This window comes from Clinocottus analis, unplaced genomic scaffold (assembly GCF_023055335.1).
Source record: "Clinocottus analis isolate CAN_PGR_092001 unplaced genomic scaffold, fCliAna1.0.p SCAF_1, whole genome shotgun sequence".
NCBI classification, from domain to species: Eukaryota; Metazoa; Chordata; class Actinopteri; order Perciformes; family Cottidae; genus Clinocottus; species Clinocottus analis.
In genome coordinates, this window is record NW_027175820.1 from 14,976,275 (window position 1) to 15,000,394 (window position 24,120).

The 24,120-nt window shown below is 38.9% G+C and overlaps 1 protein-coding gene across 2 annotated transcripts in view; it reads right to left on the minus strand.

Annotated features, from left to right (window-relative positions):
• csmd1a (CUB and Sushi multiple domains 1a) overlaps positions 1-24,120 on the minus strand; it is a 363,484-nt gene that overhangs the window by 219,179 nt on the left and 120,185 nt on the right. For both annotated transcript variants that reach the window (XM_068586302.1, XM_068586216.1), the window contains exon 3: positions 19,274-19,386. In XM_068586302.1, coding sequence (XP_068442403.1) covers positions 19,274-19,386 — 113 coding nt within the window. The remainder of the gene's footprint in view (positions 1-19,273; positions 19,387-24,120) is intronic.

Genomic DNA, 24,120 nt, shown 5'->3' on the forward strand with positions numbered 1-24,120 from the left:
GGAGAGGGAGGAAACGAAAAGGACGTAGAGCCAGAGCACCAAGTGATGGGGGCACTAGCAAAATAGCATTGGGACTAATTGATTGATTATGGGTTTTGGACGGACAACCGGATATATTACATGGGTTTGGTGTTTGCGACAGAATGCAGGAATGACAAAGAAATATAACCGTCGCTGACATTGCCACTGAGCTACACATGCAGGAACAGATGATGAACAATTTGCTATCTTAAAGTTCATACATGTCCTGCTTCATGTGGGCTGTGATCACATGCAACACTTTATTCTTTTCTATTTGTCATTGTTTGCTACAAACAGACAAAGGGGGACAATGCTGCCTTGCAGCTACATCACTACAGGTCAGCTAACCCGAAAATAGTAATACTAATTTTGTTGTCCAAAAGCTATGCAATAATGGACTATTTCAAGGCATTTTTTTTACCCAATTATATATGAGCCTATAGCAAATAACTTAAGTACAGCATTGACCACCATCACATATCCCATGTCTACAAGGTAAAGTACATAGTTTTAAGGAAATGTGGATTTGCCAAGACCATACTATTGAAAACACCTGAGAAAACGAGACGCTGTTAAAAAGGCAACCTTGATTAGAAAATTACATGCACAAACTACACCAACTGTACTGTGATTAAGACAAAAATACAAGTTATGCTGGACCGGTGTAAATGCCAAGCAGTGATTATCCTGCACAATTATGCTCTTCTTTGGCGTAAACACAATCACTGTAAGATATCACTGATGTCAGGTGAAACCCATGTATCTCTAAAATGTCAACTTGTGTGCAAAAAGAAAAACATCCTTGTTTTAAGCTGGATGACAGTGCAAGGCATGCAGAGGGTTTTCTACGCCTAAGGGCCTGAAAGCTTGTCTTAACTTACGGAGGAGAATGTAATCGCTCCGCTAATTTGAAAGCATTAAAATGGCCAAAGCTCAAGTTACAAGATTTGAATCGAACAGCATTTATATGCCAAGTACTTTGCATGCATTGTCAGCCACCAGTCCCACAATTACTTTCACTGAGATCATGGCGTGCTTGTGTACTCCACGCATGATACTCCACAATTGCTGGTCTGTGTTTATGGCTGCAGCTTTGCTGGTATTGTATCAACTATTACAACTATTCTCTCATTTGTGTCAATATGTCTCCTGTCTGTCCCTTTTTTTTTACCTTTCATTTCTCTCAGCGCTTCTTTGTCCTGCCCTTCCTCTCTCTCTTCAAAAAAAACATTAACAACTTGTGGCGGGTAGTTAATGTGAGACAACATGATGTCTTGAGTCTGTATGCGCTTGTCTGCAGTGTATACGTCTCAGTGTGCATGACAGTGAGTCCACCCCAGGGAGAGGTATAGGTCTGTGTGTGTGTGTGTGTGTGTGTGTGTGTGTGTGTGTGTGTGTGTGTGTGTGTGTTCTATTTTTAGGCACACCTCAAACAGAATGCATCTTGGGGAAAGGTATGAGTTCAGCCAAGCAAGCATGATTTTTAGAGTCAGTTCTATCGCTTTTTTATTTTTCTTCTGCCTTTCCTCTCCTTTACTACGTCCCTTTTCATTTATTATATATCGTTCTCATTCATCTTCTCATTCCAGATCCTTCCACTTTTCCTTCACTCTCTTATTTTGCTTTACTGCCAACTGTAAAAATTCAAAGTACTTTTATTTATTTTTGTAAAAAACAATTGTTTTAAGTACGTTCAAGCAACGTCATCAACACGAGGAGTGAATAAAACGTCACCAGAACAAGATACAACTAATTACATTAAACTATTTTTAACTATTAACAAATACTTGAAATGCATCCCAGCATTTCTTCTCTTTTTCAGATTCTATGGATGCTCTCCATCTTTTACTGCAACCCCTCCTCTACTGTCTTCGTTCTCTCTCGCCCAGAGAAGTGTTTGGTATTCCAGGGATTGTCTGCTCTTCTTTCCTCTCCAGTCTACTCTCCTGCTCTTCTCTTTTTTCCTCACTGATCTTCTCTTCTCTTTTTTCTCGGTTCTTTTTGTACCTTCTTCCTCACTGCTCCTCTTCAACTTGTTTACTGAGCTCACCTTCCTCACACATATTCTTATTGTTTCTGTCAGTAACTAATCATTGGTTTTTGATTTGTTTTCTATGATGCAGGCTAACCATGTAAAGCACATGGTTAGCCTATATAACTATATTATATATATACAATAGCATGTGCACTAGTATGCATCTCAAGCATCTGTTGTAATGCTCTATCTGTTGTGTATTCATGGTACTTGTGTATTACAAAACGTTTGTATTTATCTGATGATGTTATTGTGCGCTTTGGTCAATGCTGTACTGCATGCCCAGTACCATGAGGTCACAAAGACAAGATCCTGAGACTGTGTTAAGACAGGAAGCAAAGCTGGACCGTTTATATTTGTTCACTCCAAAAAAGCTGATGCGCCAACTGCAGTGAGTGAGTGAGTGAGTGAGTGTGTGTGTGTGTGTGTGTGTGTGTGTGTGTGTGTGTGTGTGTGTGTGTGTCAGAACTGGAAGCTTATGCCTGGTGCTCGTCTAACCTCTATGAGTTACTGCTTTGGGAGTCGTTGGCAAACAACCTATTCTGTTGTTTAAGGTGTAAGGAAGTGTTGTACAATACAATTCAACTGGACTGCAACTACAGTTTACAAAACGACCTTGCAGTGAACACCTGTCAAAATATCTAAACAAAAACTGAACATTGTAACCTCATAAAGAATAGATTCATTTCTGGACTGCTCCTCTTATGTATTAGATTGCATTACATCTACTTAGGTGCACCGTATTGAACTGAGTGCATAAAAAGTAGTTTGCAATGCACATGCAAAATAATGTTTTTTTCTTTGACACAGAATCTAAACAAATATTCATAACGACATGTAATTTGTGTCAATAATCTGAAATGTAGCAAGTATGTTACATTTTAAGTGTTGTTCCTGCTCCCTCCACTTTTCAAAACATGCCAAGGAAAACACAAGCAGTGAAAACAAAATGCCACTGCCAGCACTGCAGTAAAAAGAAAAGCATTTCTAACAGTAGCTTTTGTATTAGATTCACAGGCCTTAAATTATCAATAGGACACATCAGGTACATTGATGGTAATAATAATAATAATAATAATAATAATAATAATAATAATAATAATAATAATATAGTTTATGTATAGTATATGATGTCTTGAATTGAACACAACCAGAACACAACCAGAATGTGATGATACTAATCTTCCTCTTTCCATTGGATAGCACTGAGGTTTTAAGATGTGAGACTGAGCCAGAGTTGGCAATTGAGACAGTAAAGGCCAGAGAGATCAGAAAAATCATATAAATGACAGTCAGCGAGCACTTTCTGTCTCAAAGATTTTCACAGAGATTTGTAAAAGCTATGCTTATATCAGAGGGAGCCATACTGAGGATACAATGTGTGCACATAGATATGGAAAGGCTACAGCGATCCTTTATCTCTGAATCCCAATTTCATTAGGTTATTAAAAGTGCAATTGTACTGAATTGCATTGTAACTTGAGATAGGGAAAACCTAAAGTTGGGGGGTCTCATGTCACAGTATAAGATATAATCCATTCATGATGAATCTCAAAATGTTCAAATGTTTCGAGAGTTCACTGAATGTTGCATGAACCTCTTGAGTCAGCAATGTGATAATCAAATGCACAATGTGTTTAAGACTGTTTATAATGGTTAGCAAAAAATATTCCATCTGTGGTTCACATTGTTCAACTGGCAGACCTTGGTTCAACAGATACACTCCAGTGTGTGCCTGTTTGACTTTGAAACACACAATTTCTGGTAGAACATTGAGCAGGAAATTGAATACCACTACAACATCAGTAGCCTCACGTAATCCCCTTCATGAATCATCAACTTCAGAGTTTAACGGCAGGCATGTCACCCCACCAGTCTGAGTGGGACGCCCTCCAAGATTGGGACTCAATTTAGCGCTGCACCAGTGGCGGCACTACAGGTTAGAGAGGCTCGCCGTGTTGAATCACGGAACCGTCCTCAAACCTGAATGGTTGGCCAAACATGAAATACTCTAAGTGTGTCCTGATTCAAATGGAAATTATGGACACGGTCCATGACGGTGAGACATAGTACCATGATACCAGAGTTTGTATAAATTCTGAACCTTTACCTTAATCCGATTGGTTACAAATGTGAAATAGTATACAGGGTTCATTATATCCATCCCTGTGGTTAACAAGTAGAAGAATAATGGGATTTGAGCTGGGTCTCCATTGGGTTGCTTCAAAGATATACACCGAGGATAAAGAACAACATGGTCACATGATGGCTCTGCACTTTATAGGTTGCACCAGACGTCGGTGCACTTGTTCAAGTCAACACAGACTGGACTTTTTTCACTGGGGAAGAAAAACTGAACTGAACTGAAAACATGAAAAGCACTGATTGCTTTTGTATAAAGTGAATCAATGGCTGGTCTTTAAAATCTTTAAGATAAGCAACAGACTGAACATGGACCAAAGAAGGAGTGGCTTGTCCCTCACAGGGACCCTTACTACGTAATAGTACCTGTTAAAAAAAAAATTAAAAAAAATAAAAATAAAAATATATATATATATATATATATATATATATATATATAATATTTATAAACTATATATGTATGTATGTGAACTTGTTGTTGCTCCAGAGTGCTGTTATATTGTTCTGGTAACATTACTTTAAAATAAAAGCATGCAATACACATAGTTTTTTACTTCATTGTTGAATTTGGCGTCCTCAGAAAAATCATGCAATTAATCGCGATTATTTTTTTTCAACTTTGCCCAGCTCTACTTCTTTTAAATAAAAAGTTAAGGTTGATGTGTTTGAAGTGTTTTTTTGTTAAGTGGTTGAATTAATGGATTTCAATTACTTATTTGCTCAAGAAGTGATCATTTTAAGCTGAATTATGAGGCTGTTGTATGTGTTCCCACTCTGCCATCGAAGAAACTGAATAACTTGGCAAAACGTGAAGCTCGAGGCCTTCTTGTTAAATCAGAATGTACTAATAATTACAAAGAGAGAAAATATTATCTCACGCAGACCTATTCTCTGGTTGGATGCTGGATGAAAAATAACATCAATGGGTGGCTACATGTTTACCTCAGTTGTATTTATTGTGTACTTTTTTGTTAGTGTTTGTTTTCTCCTTATGTTGAGAAAAGTCATGTTGTTAAAGCCCCTGGCTTCTCCTATCACATTTCTTTCTTGTATTATGCGGATTTTAGGAAGTCTTGTGTGTGCAATTAAAAAATAAAACTCAGGAGTGGATTATGTGCTGCACACAGGATCCAAGTCTGAATAGATGTATGAGTCCTCAGATAAGTCTGAGGTGAGAATGCTGATGTACACAGTTTGGCAGAAACTCTTCTTCTGCACTGTGGTCCAATATCAAGAAGAGCTGTCCAGTAGTCAACAAAACAACACTGTGGATGTGCTGAACATTTCCCAGGTGAGAATGTGAGCACATATGCATGTGTCTTGTCTCCCATGCTTTGATGACAGTGGTATCACCCTTGAACACACCTCTGCTATCCCCACAATTGACACACACACACACACACACACACACACACACACACACACACACACACACACACACACACAGCGGGACAGTTGACATTGCTGCTTCGATCGATGTGGCTGACTACTGCTGGCGTCAGTAACAACAGTGTTATATAACACACTCCCACAGTGAAGAGCTTCCTATGGTGTTGCAGTCAATATGGGTTAATGGTGTAACGGACTGCTTCTACCTTTCCTTACCTAATGTCGCTCCCTCGCTCTTTTTCGCGCACACGCATGCACGCACGCACTCACACACACAAATCCGAAGGAGCATCTGACTATCCAAGTTGACAAATCTTCCGTTATTCCTTCCTTTAATGATTTGCTGTGTTTGCTCTAAGAAGCTTCCCTGCTGAATCCATTGGCTTTGACTAAACCTGCCAAGCTATTATTCTCAATGAAGGGCACAGAGATACTGATAGAAGCAGGGGATAACAGGTCGATAGAGAGCTAAAATAAGCTTTGCACTGCTAACATAGAAATGCAGTAAATGTCAGTCGTAATCACAATAATTGATATCCTGCTGAGAAAAACAACACTTTTCAAGAAGGTATGAAATAACATTTTATGTATTATTTGTCTTAGTTGGTAGGACCATCATTTCCACTAATATGAAGGGGTATTGTATGGTTATATTTCATTAAAAAAATGTAAACACTAAACACCTGCAATTATGTATGTGTGCAAATATGCTCTACTTTAAGACATCCTATTATATACATCAAAGAAATTTTCTTCATTTTACCAAGCCCATTCATTTCAGTCATCTGAACAATTTCAACTTCAAACAGCTAATATTGTACATGTGTGTATATGTGTATACATATAACCCATTTCATCAGTACACATGCACCCTTTTTCTTTAACAAGCTAATCAAAAGGAAATCCAAATGAATGTATTTGCCTTTGGAATGACTGAGACTTGTTTACCCTCTAACTTTCACTCAGATTAATTAAGTCTGTGTTGACGTAGCCAAATCTACAAGCTCAATAATTCTCCGACCTAATGAAAACTGTTATTATTGTGAATCTATAAATGCTAAACAAAGAACACAGCCATTTTCCTCCATCAGCAGCTAAAGCATATTCAGAAACAGAAATGGAGCGAATGGTTTCTGGTGATTAAATAATCCAGACAGATTCAAAAGTATAATGACAAGTGTGATGTGTGAAGTTGTAACTGCTTTTATATACCAGTGATTTTGAGCAGATGGTAAAAGCATGATTTAGATATTAAAAATGCATAAGACTTAATAGATGTACAACAGCTCGAGCACATTGGCCGATGATCTCTGAACCTTTAGAACTGAAGCTTCTTCCGTTTAGGGTTGATTGTTCTTTATTTTGCAAGCTGCCCAACTGGATTTCACTTTGATTCGTAACAGGCTGGTCGGATTGTCATTCAAACATGGGAATTAAAACAGCCAGGTTTTTACTGCGAAAACTGTGGTAAAAAGTGATGAAAGTGATTCATAAATGCAACGTGCAATGTGAGATGGAGCATGCAGAAATAACTTGAGGTTGAGATTTAAGGTATGAAGTAAATATCCATAGTCAGTGGATAGAGGTCGACTTGGCCCCAGTTCAAAAGAGAAACTAATTTACCATATATATATATATATATATATATATATATATATATATATATATATATATATATAAATATAAATATATATATATATATATATATATATATATATATATATACATATATATATATATATATATACATATATATATATGTATATAAATATATATATATATATATATATATATATATATATATATATATATATATATACATATATATATATATATATATATACATATATATATATATATATATATATATATATATATATACATATATATATATATATATATATATATATATATATATATATATACACGTAGATGTCAGATGTACACTCTGCGGGAAGACGTTGACGTTTCACCAGCACAACCAGCCTTAACATCTCAACGCGCAGCATGTTGGTCAGCGAGGGGCGTTCAAGTGGAATGCGTCAAACCAGCCTCACTGAACAACAAAGACCCCTCACTAAGTCTGCCTGTGACAAGCTGAGTAGCACAGTTGCAGAATGGATTGCAAAAATCTGTCGACCAATTCATATTGTTGAGGATGAGGGGTTCACCAAAGTTTTGAGAGTGTCAACGGAGGACCAGAGCATCAAAGCACCAAAAAGACACACAATCATGACAAAAATCCACGCGCTGTATAAAGCTGGAAAGAACAAAACAGAAAATGACTTGTCTGCTACGGATCATGTGGCGCTGACAGGGGATCACTGGACTTTTGTGAGTAATGAGAATTACCTGGTGACCAGACGTCCTCTTTTTCCTGGACATGTCCTCTTTTTGAGACCTAACAAATGCGTCCGGGAGGGATTCCAACACGTCCGGGACTTTGCTTTGTTGGATATTTGTGTTTCTCTGAGTCTTTCACAAACTAGTTATTACGCCCTTACCAGTTTTGAAACGGTATCTCCCTTATGATCCACCTTCTTGCGCGAGCTCTGACTGTAGAGAGAACTGTCATTGGACGACCTATCTCAGGGTTGCCAGATGCACGATAATTATCCTCCAAATAAAACCATTTTGAGCCTTTGGTACGATACTTCTCCATCACCAATCTGGCAACACTGAGCACTTCGTCACCTCCACTCGCGACGAATATCCTGTTACGCTCTGAAGAAACTAGTTCTGCATAAAACAACGCTGCATCAATAATCAACTGGAATTTCAGCGACAAACCTTTTTTGGTAGTTTAGCACGACTCGTTCTTTTTGATTAGCTAAAGATTGTGTAGATGCTCGACTGTGGAGCGGGATGAAACGATAACGGGGTTCACCTTACGGCCTATAGCGGCATTGTTTACAACAGCACCCCGATGCATTTACTAAAAAATACCGAGAATATCGGTAATATGTGATTAATCATGATTAATCCACAGAAACCTGTGATTAATCTGATTAAAAATTGTAATCATTTCACAGCCCTATATATATATATATATATATATATATATATATATATATATATATATATATATATATATATATATATATGTATATATATATAAAATTATATATAAAATCTAACGTGTAACATCAGGTGTAAGGACCCAAAATCCCAGAGCAGGAGGTTGCAATCTTTTTGCATCTCATCCAATGGTTGGTGCTACATGGGGCTCTGGCCACAGTCTGTGCAAAGCCTTGCATAAAGTCAGCAAGATTTGGAAGCTCCAAGAAGTGTTTCTAATGGATTCTACACCAGTCTACACAGCAGAGAGAAGTGAGAGAGAGTGAGAGAGAGAGAGAGAGAGAGAGAGAGAGAGAGAGAGAGAGAGAGAGAGAGAGAGAGAGACCAGGGGGGATGAGCTTCCGGCAATTTAACAGATATGCACACTTTCAGGCATGGACACTCATATTACATGTTGTAATACAGTGTTAAAGTCACACCCCATAATAATCCGTACATGGTGGGGACATGTTTGAGTATTACCACAGCAACAAGACATGAGAAAAAATGCACATACACACAGGCCTGCCTTTCTCTTTCTTCCCTCGTGTATTCACATCTTCTTATCTTTATCCTCTAATGCTTTTCCAAAGTGATCCTTTTGCAATCACCAACAGCCATGTATGCATGTGTGCGCATATATTTGTGCTTGAGTCTGTATGTGTGTGTGCCTGTCTTTAATACGCAAAGTCCCTTTTATGGCTTTCCAAGTTGTGTTTTTCAAAGAAGTCCCTCAACAGGAGAGGAAACTCTGCAACTAGCCTAGGGACTGAATGTACACTGCCTCTTTTTCTCAGAGTGCATATGTGTGTTTGGGGAGAGTGGGTGTGTGAAGTCGAGACTTTGAAGATGATGTTTTGACTTAGTCTTAAAGTTAAAGGTGGCCAAAATACCCAAAATACCCACAGAAATATAATACATTTTTACCATGTTTTTTTTAATATTTTTTTTACCATGTTTATGTTTTTCGGAATAAATTGTTCTCCTAAGCAGGCTATGATTGATCAGTGGTGGTCTGTCAGCGCCTGCTAAGCCTTCATTACTGGCTTAACAGAATCACAAAGTTATAGATTTTTTTATAATTTAATTGTTTTTCAAAAGTACACTAGATGTATTATAATTATTTTTCTCTATCAGCTGATTTTCTCATTGCACAGCTCCTGTCTTCCTCTGTTGCTCTGCCTTCAGCTTCAGTACAGTGCAGATGGTTTAAGGAGAGTTTTATCCAATCAGATGTTTTCCTTCTGTGTCTCTATGTCAGCAAAGCAGTTTAATCAGGCCTTTGCAGATTAAAGTACACAGGGAGTGGACATTGTGCTTGATTGCCCTGGACTTTAACAAATCAGATCTTTAGTTTGACACGCTGTGTGTGTTCTTCGACATGCACCGCGTGTAAAATGGCGTGGATGTATATGATTGGTCCGTGGCCCATCGTGACCATTCACAAGCCCTTTGATTGGTTAGTGGGGCACGAAGCTACTAGAAACTTAAAGCTTCTACATAGAAATAGTAAATGGACCTGTACAGCGCTTTTCTAGTCTTCCGACCACTCAAAGCGGTTTAACACTACATGACATCATTGAGCCATTCACAACCTGATGGAAGGAGCCACAATGCAAGGTGCCACAGTATTATCAACCATTCATACACATTCATACTCCATAAGCACAGCTACGGGAGCCATTTAGGGTTAAGTGTCTTGCTCAAGTGCCGGGGATCGAGCCGCCGATCCTCTGATTGAAAGACGATCCTGCTCATCACTGAGCCACAGTCGTCCTTAGAACCAAAATGCTACCTTGAAGCTCACGCTGAAGCCTGAGAAGTGGACTTGCTGGTAAATTTACTGATGACGCCTTTTGCACAGAGGGTTACGGGCATGTAGTCGGTAAACTGTTGGTTGTGTTACTTTTTTTAACATCTGCAGTCGAATTTTATCCACAAGCCACAGCGTTGTTGCTGCTGTTTAAGCCGGGGCTGGGCCCTCGCCCCCCTCACCACGGTGCAGCCGCTGTGCTGGAGATGTCTGCAGTGTTAAATCTAAATCTGACTGGCTGTTAATTTGGACTACATGCATTGTTGTTGACCCGACGGGGTTTGGCTGGTGAAGTCGGTCAGCCAGGATGCACAACATCCCGAGGCAAGCGCTGCGTAATGGCACATTGCTCCACGCAGTGTGTTTTTTGTGGTGCTGGCTGGAGGTTCTGTTGTAGTTGTTGGAGATGCAGATGGGGCGCTGAATCTGAGAAGGCGCATGGTGCTGGGGAGGCGGAGGGTCGCATGAGACAGCAGCAGGACGCTATATGACTCTTCTGATGGTGATATCTGGTATACCATGTGTGCTGCTGGTGAGGAACCGTACGAGTGAGAGGCCTACGAGCCGAGCGTGAGGGGAAGTCTTCTTGTCTGAACTTACGCTAGAGCTTTATGTGTTTTGTATTTTTGTATTTAAATATATAAATGAGACATTATCTAATGCTAGTTTTTGCTGGCTTTAGGAGAAATATACAAATACACAAAGAAGTAAAATAAACACCTAAATCTGTATTTTGGAAGTTTTCTTGGCACTAGTTTGGTCGATGCCATTTTGTAGAAGCAAAATAGTCCAAAATCTCAAATTGAAATCAGTGCATGAAAAACAATAATTTTGCCCTGAGTGACCTTGAACCTAACATTTATATTCTAGATAACATCAGGAAAAGCACCACAGCTGCTCTGAAACAATTACTCCAACTTACTTTATTAACATTGGAAACATCTGAAAGAATTATACCCATTTCGTTATTTCTCAAAAGAACTAAAATATTTCAATTCATTGACTTGCATGTGTTTCATACAGTTTTTCACAATAGTGAAGAAGAAGGTAAGGCCTTATTTCCATCGGGTTTCTTTTTATAAGTGGCAGCACTTAACAAATGCTCCAAGGAAGTGCTGGTAGTGCTTCTAGTTGCTTAGCGACAATTGCAAACTCATTTGAGGCCGGGCAATCTTTCACTAAAGCTCTAAATATTTATAACTTTTAGCATTTGGCACCATGAGTGCTAAACACACGTAAAGGCCCCAGATCCAGAAGGACTGTAAACCGAAGAACGCTTTACAAATCAAAAAACATTGTGGGGAGCGCGTCCGAGTGGACGACCCAGAGCTTAATCTTGTTTCCAACAAACAACAAATCCTGATGAAGCTGCTGTCAGACTTCACACTCACCAAATGATCCCTGAGCACAGAGGCAACAAATCTAAATATTAAAAAAGAATCTATTATTTTGTTGCAGGAGAATGATGGTTTCGGGAGATGAACAAATTGCATGTGACAAAAAAAGATCTTCCATCAAGGACTAAAATGCATTTCTCTATCGCTCTTTCCCTGTCTCTCTCTATCTCTCTCTCTCTCTCTCTCTCTCTCTCAGCTTCAGGGGAAATTAATTGATGATTATCTCGTCTTGCAGAGCTGGTTTGCAAACTTGCTTTTTTTTTTATCAGTAAGGCCTCACTTTCCACCACTTATAACTTCATTTGACCCAACCTCCCTCTCTCGTTCTTTCTCTCATACATCCCTCTCTCGGGCAACTCTTATCAGTTAGCTATGTGTTCAGACTTATAGTTCAATTTGGTTTCTTTTAATAAAATGATTGAACAGAGAAAAGATTTGTTAACTGGTTATGTTAACAGAGAGGGGCTTACACACAGTCAGTGGAGACTGTGAAGGACAATACAAGAGACGGGGCTGAAAAGATTCTTTGTGAGTGTGGATATGGTTAGATGTTCAAAGGCAGGCAAAGGTGTGTGTGTGATGGGGAGGGCGTTAAAGGGGGCGGGGGGTTAGATGGAAGAATAATTAAAAAACAGAGAGACTAATTAAAGAATATGTTGGGATTGTATAATTATGAATGCATGATAACAATTGTTATTTGGCAAACCAGCTCACAGAGTTTAGTTTTGTGTTTGTTCTTTTGCTTCTTTTTCATTTCACAGGGACATTTGAAGTCAAAACGACATCAGAGACAACAACCAAAACAAAAAGACACAGCCATTAAAGATAAGTGTCACAGCAAAACATTTTTACTAGTTTTTTAACAAAATTTAGAGAATATGTCTTTGAGGATAATTTCTCATCAAAAACATTAGTAAAAGCACTGAAAGCTAAGCCATGGGATGCACAACAGTACAGGAAGAACAAAACTATAAACAACATATTTCCCTGAATGCAGTGGCGAGCCATCAGGGCTTGCTAAGCTTTCTCTGCTCTGGCCTAAACAAAATCACAAAGTTATAGCTATTTTCTAATTACATTTTTAAATAATACATTTAATAATTAAAAGTTATATCTATTTTATAATGTAATTGTTTCTCACAAATACACTACATGTATTATAATTATTTTTCCCTATTAGCTTATTTTCTCATTGAGCAGCTTGGTCCGTCTGCGTCTGCTCTGTCCAGCGAGCTGGTCTACCTCAAGCACGCTCCTTAACGCTCTCTATCCAATCAGATCTCAACTCTGTTTTTCTCTATGTTTCTCTCTCTCTTCTTGCTCTCTGCCGGTGAACACATGGTGCCGGCCAGCGAGGGGGTTCTGTACTGCGATCCCTTACAGAGTGCGTCGAAGTGTCAGATTAGTGATTTGTAGACTGTAACTATGTATGACTGAACCGTAATGTCCACCTTCTGGACCTGTGGACGGAGCCTTCGTGAACCTTGGTCCAAGACCATAATGAATCTACAAGGGAGTTGAGAGGGGAATAAAAATATATGTGAGGAGACTTTGGATCTCAAATGGTTTTGAATTTAAGTTCCTGACCCTGTCACCAATATTTTTTGATCACTTCTTAACAGTCTTCACATAAGCCATAAATGCAAAATATATGATGTGTCTGCTTTACATAGCTTAACAAAGATAGAGGTCAAGGAACAAATAAAAGAGCATAAAGGTCAATATGCACAGCAAAACTTTACCCCCAGTGAACATGAATACTGCTAAAATTATAATTATATCAAATATTCAACTCAGGATCCTCACGTCGTAGGTGTCCCACTGTTTTTATGGGTAGCATGAAAAACCTTTGCCCATCTAACTCTGCAGACTTTAACAAGTTTTCCACATTAGAGCTGAATGTTGGATCTGCTGTGGATTACAGTCACAGAGGTGCTTCTCACTTTGTTTGAAATGACATGTGCTGCGTCTTTCTGCGGTGTGAACAACTTGAGCAGAAAGCTGAGAAGTGTTTTTGTTTCACAAGTCAAAAAGTCTTGACTGAGAAGGTACTAGTGGTCTAAGGAATATCGGAGCGTTATCTTTAAAGTGTGGTTAGTTGCAATGTCAGAAGCACTCCCCAAAACCTCTCTGAAACTGTCTGACAATTTGAAATGCTGATGAATATTTGATCTCTTAACTTATTATATTACACACACATTATATTAGACACACAATTACCCTTTTAATGCACAATGACTCCATGTTAGTAATTGGATTACATGTGGAAAAGTATATGGAATGGGATAAGTGTTTGTTTTGTGTCTCATTTGTGGTATACTTTAAACAATGCAACTACATTAGCTTGCCTCATGATTTTCCTTTATACACACACATATATATATATATATATATATATATATATATATATATATATATATATATATATATATATATATATATATATACTGTATATATAATTGTAATCATAATAACAACTAGAAAATTTCGCAAGAAATTTTGAAAGTGTGGCTACTACTGCCGTAAGACCTCGCAATATATAGCTTTTGTTTCTGACGCCCGTCTCTCCTCCAAAGCACTTGAGTTGGTTTGTGTGTTAAACTGATTGGCTGATATGAAGCACCTGTGTGCTGCCATCGTCATGGTGACCAAGTGAGCGCCAGCAGACTGATTAGAGGCAGACTGGACTGTGGACTTAAGGAAATAAACTACTGAACGTCCTGAACACACACAAACGTATATGAAATATCATATGACCTTATTAATGATCAGTGTTGACAACTACACAATATAAAACACACGTAAACGTCTTTGTGTGTGTCTGTGTGTGTGTATGTGTCTGTTTGTGTGTGTGTGTTTGTGTGTCTGTTTGTGTGTGTGTGTGTTTGTGTATGTGTTTGTTTGTTTGTGTGTGTGTATGTGTGTCTGTGTGTGTGAGACAAACAGACAGAGAGACAGAAGTCATCTGTGTTGTGTGTGCGTGTGTAAGTGTCTGCGTGTCTGTTAAACTGCCCTAACGAGAACACCTGTGGGTCGTTAGATCAAAGGTTGCCATGGTGATGACTTCAAAGGGACTTCCTTACGCTGAGCTTAATAGACCTAAATACTGTGGAACTCCTTTCAAACTATTTAAAAAAAATGGTACATTAAAAGCCACTATTGCTTCGATATCGCATATTGAGTGTTAGGAAGACCTGATGAACAGATACTGTGACTGGCGAGTCTGTACGATAAAACATGTGTCTGTACGGGCGATTTACAAATCAGGTACGAGCTTCAGGGGAGACGTGCTTTTGGAGGGAGATTTAACATGGCGGCGGATGGCAGAGCGAGGTGGACTTGCTCTCACATTCAGTCCGATTTCAAGACGTCTGAATCTGTTGGATTCCTATCGACCGCAGTTTATGACAGAAGACAAGATTTCCAACGTTTCTATCCAACAATGGTGTATGAAGAGTGAACATTGTGGGAGTAAAGACAAAATACGTTGTTTTTTTTTAACAGTTTCTGTCGCTTCTTCTCACTCTGTTAATTGGCGCGCCACCCTCTACGAACGTTTCGTGAAATTTTTTTTATGTTTTTTGCATTTTTCGGGAAAACGTACGGGCGAATCTCTTAGAAAAGTCATACCTCACGATTCCCGCGCAAACCGCACGTTTCGATGTAATTTTTGCGCATGTGCTGGCAACGCTCTGGGAGGAGTAGTGGTTTGACTATAAGAAGAATAATAACTAGAAAATTTCGCAAGAAATTTTGAAAGTGTGGCTACTACTGCCGTAAGACCTCGCAATATATAGCTTTTGTTTATGACGCCCGTCTCTCCTCCAAAGCACTTGAGTTGGTTTGTGTGTTAAACTGATTGGCTGATATGAAGCACCTGTGTGCTGCCGTCGTCATGGTGACCAAGTGAGCGCCAGCAGACTGATTAGAGGCAGACTGGACTGTGGACTTAAGGAAATAAACTACTGAACGTCCTGAACACACACAAACGTATATGAAATATCATATGACCTTATTAATGATCACAGTGTTGACAACTACACAATATAAAACACACGTAAACGTCTTTGTGTGTGTCTGTGTGTGTGTGTGTGTGTATGTGTCTGTTTGTGTGTGTGTGTTTGTGTGTCTGTTTGTGTGTGTGTGTGTTTGTGTATATGTTTGTTTGTGTGTGTGTATGTGTGTCTCTGTGTCTGTGTGTGTGAGACAAACAGACAGAGAGACAGAAGTCATCTGTGTTGTGTGTGCGTGTGTAAGTGTCTGCGTGTCTGTTAAACTGCCCTAACGAGAACACCTGTGGGTCGTTAGATCAAAGGTTGCCATGGTGATGACTTCAAAGGGACTTCCTTACGCTGAGCTTAATAGACCTAAATACTGTGGAACTCCTTTCAAACTATTTTAAAAAAATGGTACTTTAAAAGCCACTATTGCTTCGATATCGCATATTGAGCGTTAGGAAGACCTGATGAACAGATACTGTGACTGGCGAGTCTGTACGATAAAACATGTGTCTGTACGGGCGATTTACAAATCAGGTACGAGCTTCAGGGGAGACGTGGTTTTGGAGGGAGATTTAACATGGTGGCGGGTGGCAGAGCGAGGTGGACTTGCTCTCACATTCAGTCCGATTTCAAGACGTCTGAGTCTGTTGGATTCCTATCGACCGCAGTTTATGACAGAAGACAAGATTTCCAACGTTTCTATCCAACAATGGTGTATGAAGAGTGAACATTGTGCGAGTAAAGACAAAATACGTTTTATTTTTTTAACAGTTTCTGTCGCTTCTTCTCACTCTGTTAATTGGCGCGCCACCCTCTACGAACGTTTCGTGAAATTTTTTTTATGTTTTTTGCATTTTTCGGGAAAACGTACGGGCGAATCTCTTAGAAAAGTCATACCTCACGATTCCCGCGCAAACCGCACGTTTCGATGTAATTTTTGCGCATGTGCTGGCAACGCTCTGGGAGGAGTAGTGGTTTGACTATAAGAAGAATAATAATAATAATAAGCCCGCAGGAGAACATGAAGTGTGCTTCCAGCATGGGGTCTCTGACCCCATGCGGCTGAAGCCACACTTAATAATAATAATAAGCCCGCAGGAGAACATGAAGTGTGCTTGCAGCATGGGGTCTATGACCCCATGCGGCTGAAGCCACACTTAATTACACACAAACATAAATCAATGTTTGAAGTCCAGGACATCAATGCAAAGCAAAGCAGCACACACAAAATACATTAGCAGGAAGACCTGTCAGCTGCACAAACACATACATTTACAAGCCACATGCACAATCACAGTCATTCCGGAGGCAACAAACACACTTAAGGATCCCAACAGATGTAAAACGGAACAATGGTAAGAACAAAATAAAGTACTTCCTGGCAATTCCTGGAAGAAGATTTAATGGCTGTCAGGTTTCTTTTTAAAATACACAAATACACAAATGACACACCTCCAGGTGTACACACACACTCACACATTCACACACACACACACACACACACACACACACACACACACACACACACACACAGACTAAACAGACAGTATGCAGTATAGATAAATTGCTAAAGATAAAACAGACTCACATCCATTGACACAGATATACACCGAGAGTACGAGTGTGTATCTGGTCTCTTGAGTTTGTCTTTGATATTTAGAGTTCATGATTCATAGATGAACTGTTATGCAAGCGTAATGGAACATACTGTGTGCGTGTTTGTGTACGTGTGTGTGTGTGCGTGTGTGTGTGCGTGTGCATGTGTGTGTGTGTGTGTGTGTGTGTGTGTGTGTGTGTGTGTGTGTGTGCATCTCTAAAAGGTCAGGCTTCAAATTTGTGTCGCTTCCCAACAGGCAGGCAGACATGAAGCGGTCTTACTACGTACATAAGAACACTCAAGATGCACAGCAAAACAACATGCAGCCAGGAAATCCACACAACAAGCACTGAACACGGATCTCTCGACATGAATACATATATAAATTACAATACTTCTAACTAATCAAACCGTTATTTTCATATATTAGAGGTAAGCCATAAAGTTCTGATCAAAAGACACTCTGCTATAAATTATCACAGAACGATACAAAATTAACCTCTTTCTAAGTTGTGATCCCTAACAAACACCATCAGATTTATATAAAGACAAACAAGGATGATTTCAAAAATTAGGGATTAACAAACTATGATTACCTGGATTACAAACTAACTGAACAGAAACTGCTCCCAAGGCGTGAAACATTGTCATCAGCTCCAAACATCCAAGTCACTTTCAAGCAACTGCAACCATCCTGTCACCAGGATACTTTGTCAAAAACAATACGTGATGTTGCACTTGTTGTGACTACTGAAATGAACAGTGTGTAACATTTAGGGGGATTAATTGGCAGCAATGGAATATATTGTCCATAACTATGTTTTAATCAGTGTATAATTAATTGCTGCTAGCTTAGACAAAGCAGATTGAAAAAAAAAAGTCCACCATCTTGTTTCTACAGCAGACCAGAACAGACCCTGGCTCTGGCCATTTACGTTTTATGTTATCTGAAGATAGGGAAACGAAAACTCACTATTCAACGGGCCCCGGTGTTATATTATCAGATTATTGATAAACTACAACTACAAAGTTACAAGTGTTTTTGATGTTTTGATGTCATTTATTATCATGCGGCAGCATGCATCTGCTCTGCGCTCTCTGTCAGACTAAGCTCCTCTAACGACACACACACATAGACAGATGCACACACATGCACACATGTCCATGAGTAGAAAGGGGGCTGTGGTGAACCAGATGAAGTGAAGAATACTAAAGTTAACTTTGCTTGTGACTGGATGTGCAATCAAATATTTGTGGTGTTTGCTACTAAGGATGTCAGTGTTTTTCATTCTCTATTAACTTCACTAAGAAGTGGTATTTATTTTATTAACCGTTAACACTTGTTTGCATATTGATGACTTATGTTGTAAGCATTACTATATAGCTGCCCCCATAAACAATGTTTAGATATATTTTAAGTGTATATTCTTATCCTGTTCTGATTTTTTTTCTTCTCTATATATGTTTTTAAACACAATTCTTTAGTCACATAGAAAAGCAGAGTTTTGATAAGTAGCTTCTAGCTGTAACTAAAATCTGAACGATAACTCTCCCTAACTGAAGGCAACTGTAGTTCTTCGACTTACATGGAAAGAGAGGGGTGAGCTAAGGGTTATTTAGTTGGTTGTAATCTGTAACTAACCACTAGATGCCGCTAAATCTTACACACTTGGCCTTAAAAGTGTTTTTCTTTAAACTCTCTGTTGTATACGTTGTAAATCCGTTCAAATACCTTGCAAGACATCACAACTAACTGAGGAATGGTCTTAGCATCATAGCCAGGACTCAAATATCACAATGTAAATCCACACATAGCCTTACCTTCGTATACAGCTTTAAAGCCCTGTGCACTGACGGCAAAATCTGTGGTAAACCACAAGGCCAATATAGAGCCACTGCTGACGAGAGGGGAGGGCAGCATGAATCCTGACAACCTGAAAAACAAAAGAAAAGATTCTGAAACACAGCAAGACAGTAGACTGTTGCCCTTTAAACCAAACAATAAAGCAGCATCACACATGACACATAGTGAAATATTCATGTGTAAATTACAATTGTGTCAGTGTTGATGTTGTGGTTAAGATCCGCATCCCTGAAACCATAGACATTCCTGCCGGCCTGAGATCAGGTCCCTCTAAGACTTTAGACGTTATGTGCGTAAGATCCACTATTCATGATAACAAACCATGCCGTGAGCACAGACACTCACAATTTTTACAAAAATGAAAATCCCAGACAAAAACATGCTGCAATTGAGTTATTTACACTTGTGTGACCGTAAAAGTCTATTTTTTTCCCCCTGATACAGAAAGGTGAGCTCTTGATTACACCAGAGGGTGAGCTGAGACAGCCCTTTGATTTTAATTGAGAGGTAATGGTTAAACGATTAAGGGAGGAGAAAAGGGAGGACATAACACAAAGCTGAAAGAGCTGAAATAAAAAAAGATGAATAGTGTATTGAATTGCCTACTGTACATAATGAAGCCAACATAATGTAGATTAAAGCATTTGTATGACCAAGAAACAATACAATGGGGAAACTAATATGTGATAATCATATTATGACAAGGAAGTTTTAGCATGGAAAATCACTTCCAAGGTTAAGTCAATGTGAGCTGAATAACTGAACATGCTGCACTTTTATAAGTGTAGAAATGCAGTAGACACAGAGATGCAGCTGGAAGCTACTACCAGGAACTATAATTTTGTGTTGGTTTTCCGAGCACCAGATTCCTTCAAAAAAAAGAAGCATTAATTGTACTGCAACAGGATCTGACAGTCTGCCCCGATGGCACAGATAACAAGCACTGAGATTAACTAGCCAATCTTCTTGTCGATGGTCTTGTTTCCTTATGTAGGTCATAAAGAGGCATCAGTATTATATTGAGACCGTTTCATAACTAATTGTGAGTTTCTCATTGTAACTTAAGTGTTGCATCTAGAGCTCCACAAAGACTACATGTCATACAGTGCAACAACAACTAAATCCTAAACCGTGAAAATTAAAAACTTTCCATCTCATTGTATTATGTTACTATTATATATACACAATATATTTTGCAGGATGCTATGGATTACACGTGATTGGAATTTCTTGCTTTGGCAGTGTGACATAGTATTTCAAGCTGTGTGCTGCATTTTAGTGTACCTTCTGTTTTTCTCAACCAGACAGAGTATTACCTGGTCACGAGCTATAATAAATCACCTTGGTGGCCCACAGGGGACAGCGGTTGCATGCTCGCATGAATATTTCACCACTCAACAAATAAAATGTAAACTAGTGACGTGGATATAAGTAATTATTGTGATCATGTTTTGCTACTTCATTTTGATATTTTTCAAGGGCCTATGAAGTCTAAAGAGCATTTCTGAGCCAAGCTGAATTGTTGACACTGGTCAGAGATTTAGGAAGTGGAGACTTCCATTAATCTGGCAGCATTTCAGAGCAACTATGGCCTCTATTGAAGACTGCACAAAGTGGTTTGTGAAGGCCTTGAAAGAAACTCTGTCATCGGCCTGGATAAAGATTTTGCTCAAACAAGATAATCAACGAATTTTGTATTGATTGGAAGAAAAAAAATGTTGCATTGGAATATTCGTTATTTCGTTATATGCACAAATAAAAGGTTGTAAATCGCCATCTGCAGTGCAAAACAGAGACATCACCTTGAGTTCTCACTAAGAGCAGGAAAGTGGATCAGATCAATCCAGTTCTGAGGTTTCTGCACTGGCTTCCTGTCCAACAAAGAATTGAGTATAAAATCCTGCTGCTGGTTTTTAATGCACTGAATGGTGTAGGGCCTAAATACATACGTGATCTGCTGCTACCTTATGAACCACCCCGACCCCTCAGGTCAGAACTAAACATGGAGAGGCAGCATTCAGTTTTTTTGCTCCACATATCTAGAACAAGGTTCCTGAAAGCTGCAGGTCTGCTGAGACCCTCAGCTCCTTTAAATCCTCTAAAGATTGAAGACTTTTCTGTTTGCTGTTGTCTTTAATTAAACCACATTCAAGGATACAATTTCTGCATCTCACTACTGCATTTTATTTCTGACACTACACTACAATTTTTATTGAAATGTTGCTTTTTGACTTTATTTTTTAACATTTTAAAATGAATGTTCTTAATTGTTTTCAAATCTTGTTTTCTTCCACATTATATTTTGATGCTTTTAATGGTTTTATATGAAGCACTTTGAATCTCGTTGCTGTTGAAATGTGCTACACAAATAAACTTCCCTGATATTGACTTGCCTCGTGTATATTTAAACATAAGCATTATCACACCAATTCTGTCCGGCTCTGGGAATGAAATGGTGCTGCAACACACACACACACACACACACGCACACACAAAATCAGTCAGTCAATCAATCAGATAATGAGCAGTAATCGTCTCGCTGTCACTGTACTGATGGACCATCTATAGCCCTGTTTAGCTCTGTTTCTCTCTTCATCTGACACTTCTCTTCTTATTCCTTCTTTCCATCTCACTCTTCCTCCCAAACAGACCAGAGGCCTGTCTCACGAAGCTGGATTTCGGTTTAGCGAGGTAACTTCTGGATTAACTCTGGGTTTTCCGTCTCACGAAGCTGGTTCACTTCTTAGCGGGGTATGTTGCCCCGGTAACTTACGCTGAACGCCGAACCTGCTCCGGAGAAGGTTAAGTTCCCGGATAAGATCTCAGCAAGGACATAAGACGCCTACTGGTCATTGTCTCGGAAAATGGCCTGACCATTTCTACAGAATCCCGAAGAGCAGCGCTCCGCAGAGAGCGCGTGTTTTGTGAATCATCCATCTTACATGAAGCCTGGAAGATATTATAATAAACTCACAGACCGCTTTAAACTATGTTCTTGTATTTCGTTTTAACTTGCTCCCATGTTCTTTTAGCTCCACTGGGGTTGCAGCTGAAATGAGGTTGTTGTTAAAACGAAAAGATAATAATAAATAAGAACATACATTTGAGACAGTGATTTAATATTACAATCCCAGTAATTTACACGTTGATGGAGTCGGCGAATTTTTTGCCACCATTCCTTGCGGCTTCTGGCTGCTGCAGCAGGGTTGCTTCGTCTAACGGAGTTAACTCCGCCCCTTTTTATGTGCACGAGCACAGATCTAGATGAGACACTCCTGGGTTGACTTAACGAGTTGATAACCGGCTTCGTGAGACCAAAAAGTGAGACCGCGGACATCTGGTTAAGTGCAGCTAGATAACTGAGGGAAACCCCGGGTATGTTAACCCAGCTTCGTGAGACAGGTCCCAGCACACTGATCCGACAGCTGTTTGACATTTGTATACAAAAATAAGTGAGCCAGATTGCTCATCCAATGGTGAACTGTCCAAACAGTCAACTAGCTTATGTAATAAGGCAGCCACTCTGTGATCCCAGACTGCCGGTTTTCATAGTCAGCCGACCAGCCAACCAGCTTGCTTGTGTGCCTTTCTGTTGCTCCGTCCATTGGTCCGACTGCCCATCTGTATCCGACTGTTTACCAGTGTGTCAGACTGTTGGCATTATTAGTATTTTGGTATGAAGTGTGTTTTTAATAATGGGATTTAATGACAGGATTGTGATAGCCTGAGGTCATTTGTGTTTTTATTGTCAAATATATACACAATTATAGATAATGTACTTTAACAGACTTCTAATTTTGATAATTTCAGAAGAAGTTATTTAAAGCACCCCAGTTTTCTGTAGACTTTCTAATCTGCAAATGTATATCTATCAATTTTCTGCAGCTCACTAGTGAGTCAACTCATGTGGAATTGATACTTATATATAATATATGCAACATAAATGTTAAGTATCTACACTATCATCTCATCGCTCCCCTCAAGAAAAGAAGTCGGGAGAGGGGAAAAAGGATACTCAGAGCCTGGTGGATGTTGAGTTGAAGGAGGGGCTTTTTGAGATTATATATGCTCATCAGTAGCATCGGCTACAGCGGTCATAGTGAGCGACAGCATACAGTTCCTGACCGGTGAGTTACTATGTGGCAGCAGACATACAGCAAGCAAGAGAGTGAACAGAGACCTGAAGGCTGAAGTAAACACCATGATTAAAAGGGTGCACTATGTATGTTGCAGTGAGAGCAGTATGCCATGTGAGTTCGGCTATCTGTACAAGCTCAGAGGCTTTGTTTCATTTCAGGTAAACAGGGAGCATGGGAACAATTAGAATATATATATATATATATATATATATATATATATATATATATATATATTTATATATATATATATATATATATATATATATATATTCATTATTTCAAAAAAACTAATGTAATAAATAATACATTTATTTTCTTAATATGGTTCATCTGCTTTTTTAAAACACAATTTGTATGTGTATCCATACTGTACACGACAATGATATTCCTCTCAGGTTGCTGGTTTTCATATCGGTGGTCTTCTTTGTTTATAATATCTCAAAATGAATGTGGTATTAAACTATTGACATTTAATATTGATCCCTCCTCTCTTCTCTTTATGGATTATTGGTGCTATTGACCAGTACTGACTAAATATATTTCAACACTTTTTCCTCAAGTTTTTCCTCAGGCATGGAGAAAGATATGGACCAACAACGTGATCGAACCGAAGCTCAAAGACTTGTGATAGGGGTATAACGAATCAGGGGAGACCATGTCACGAC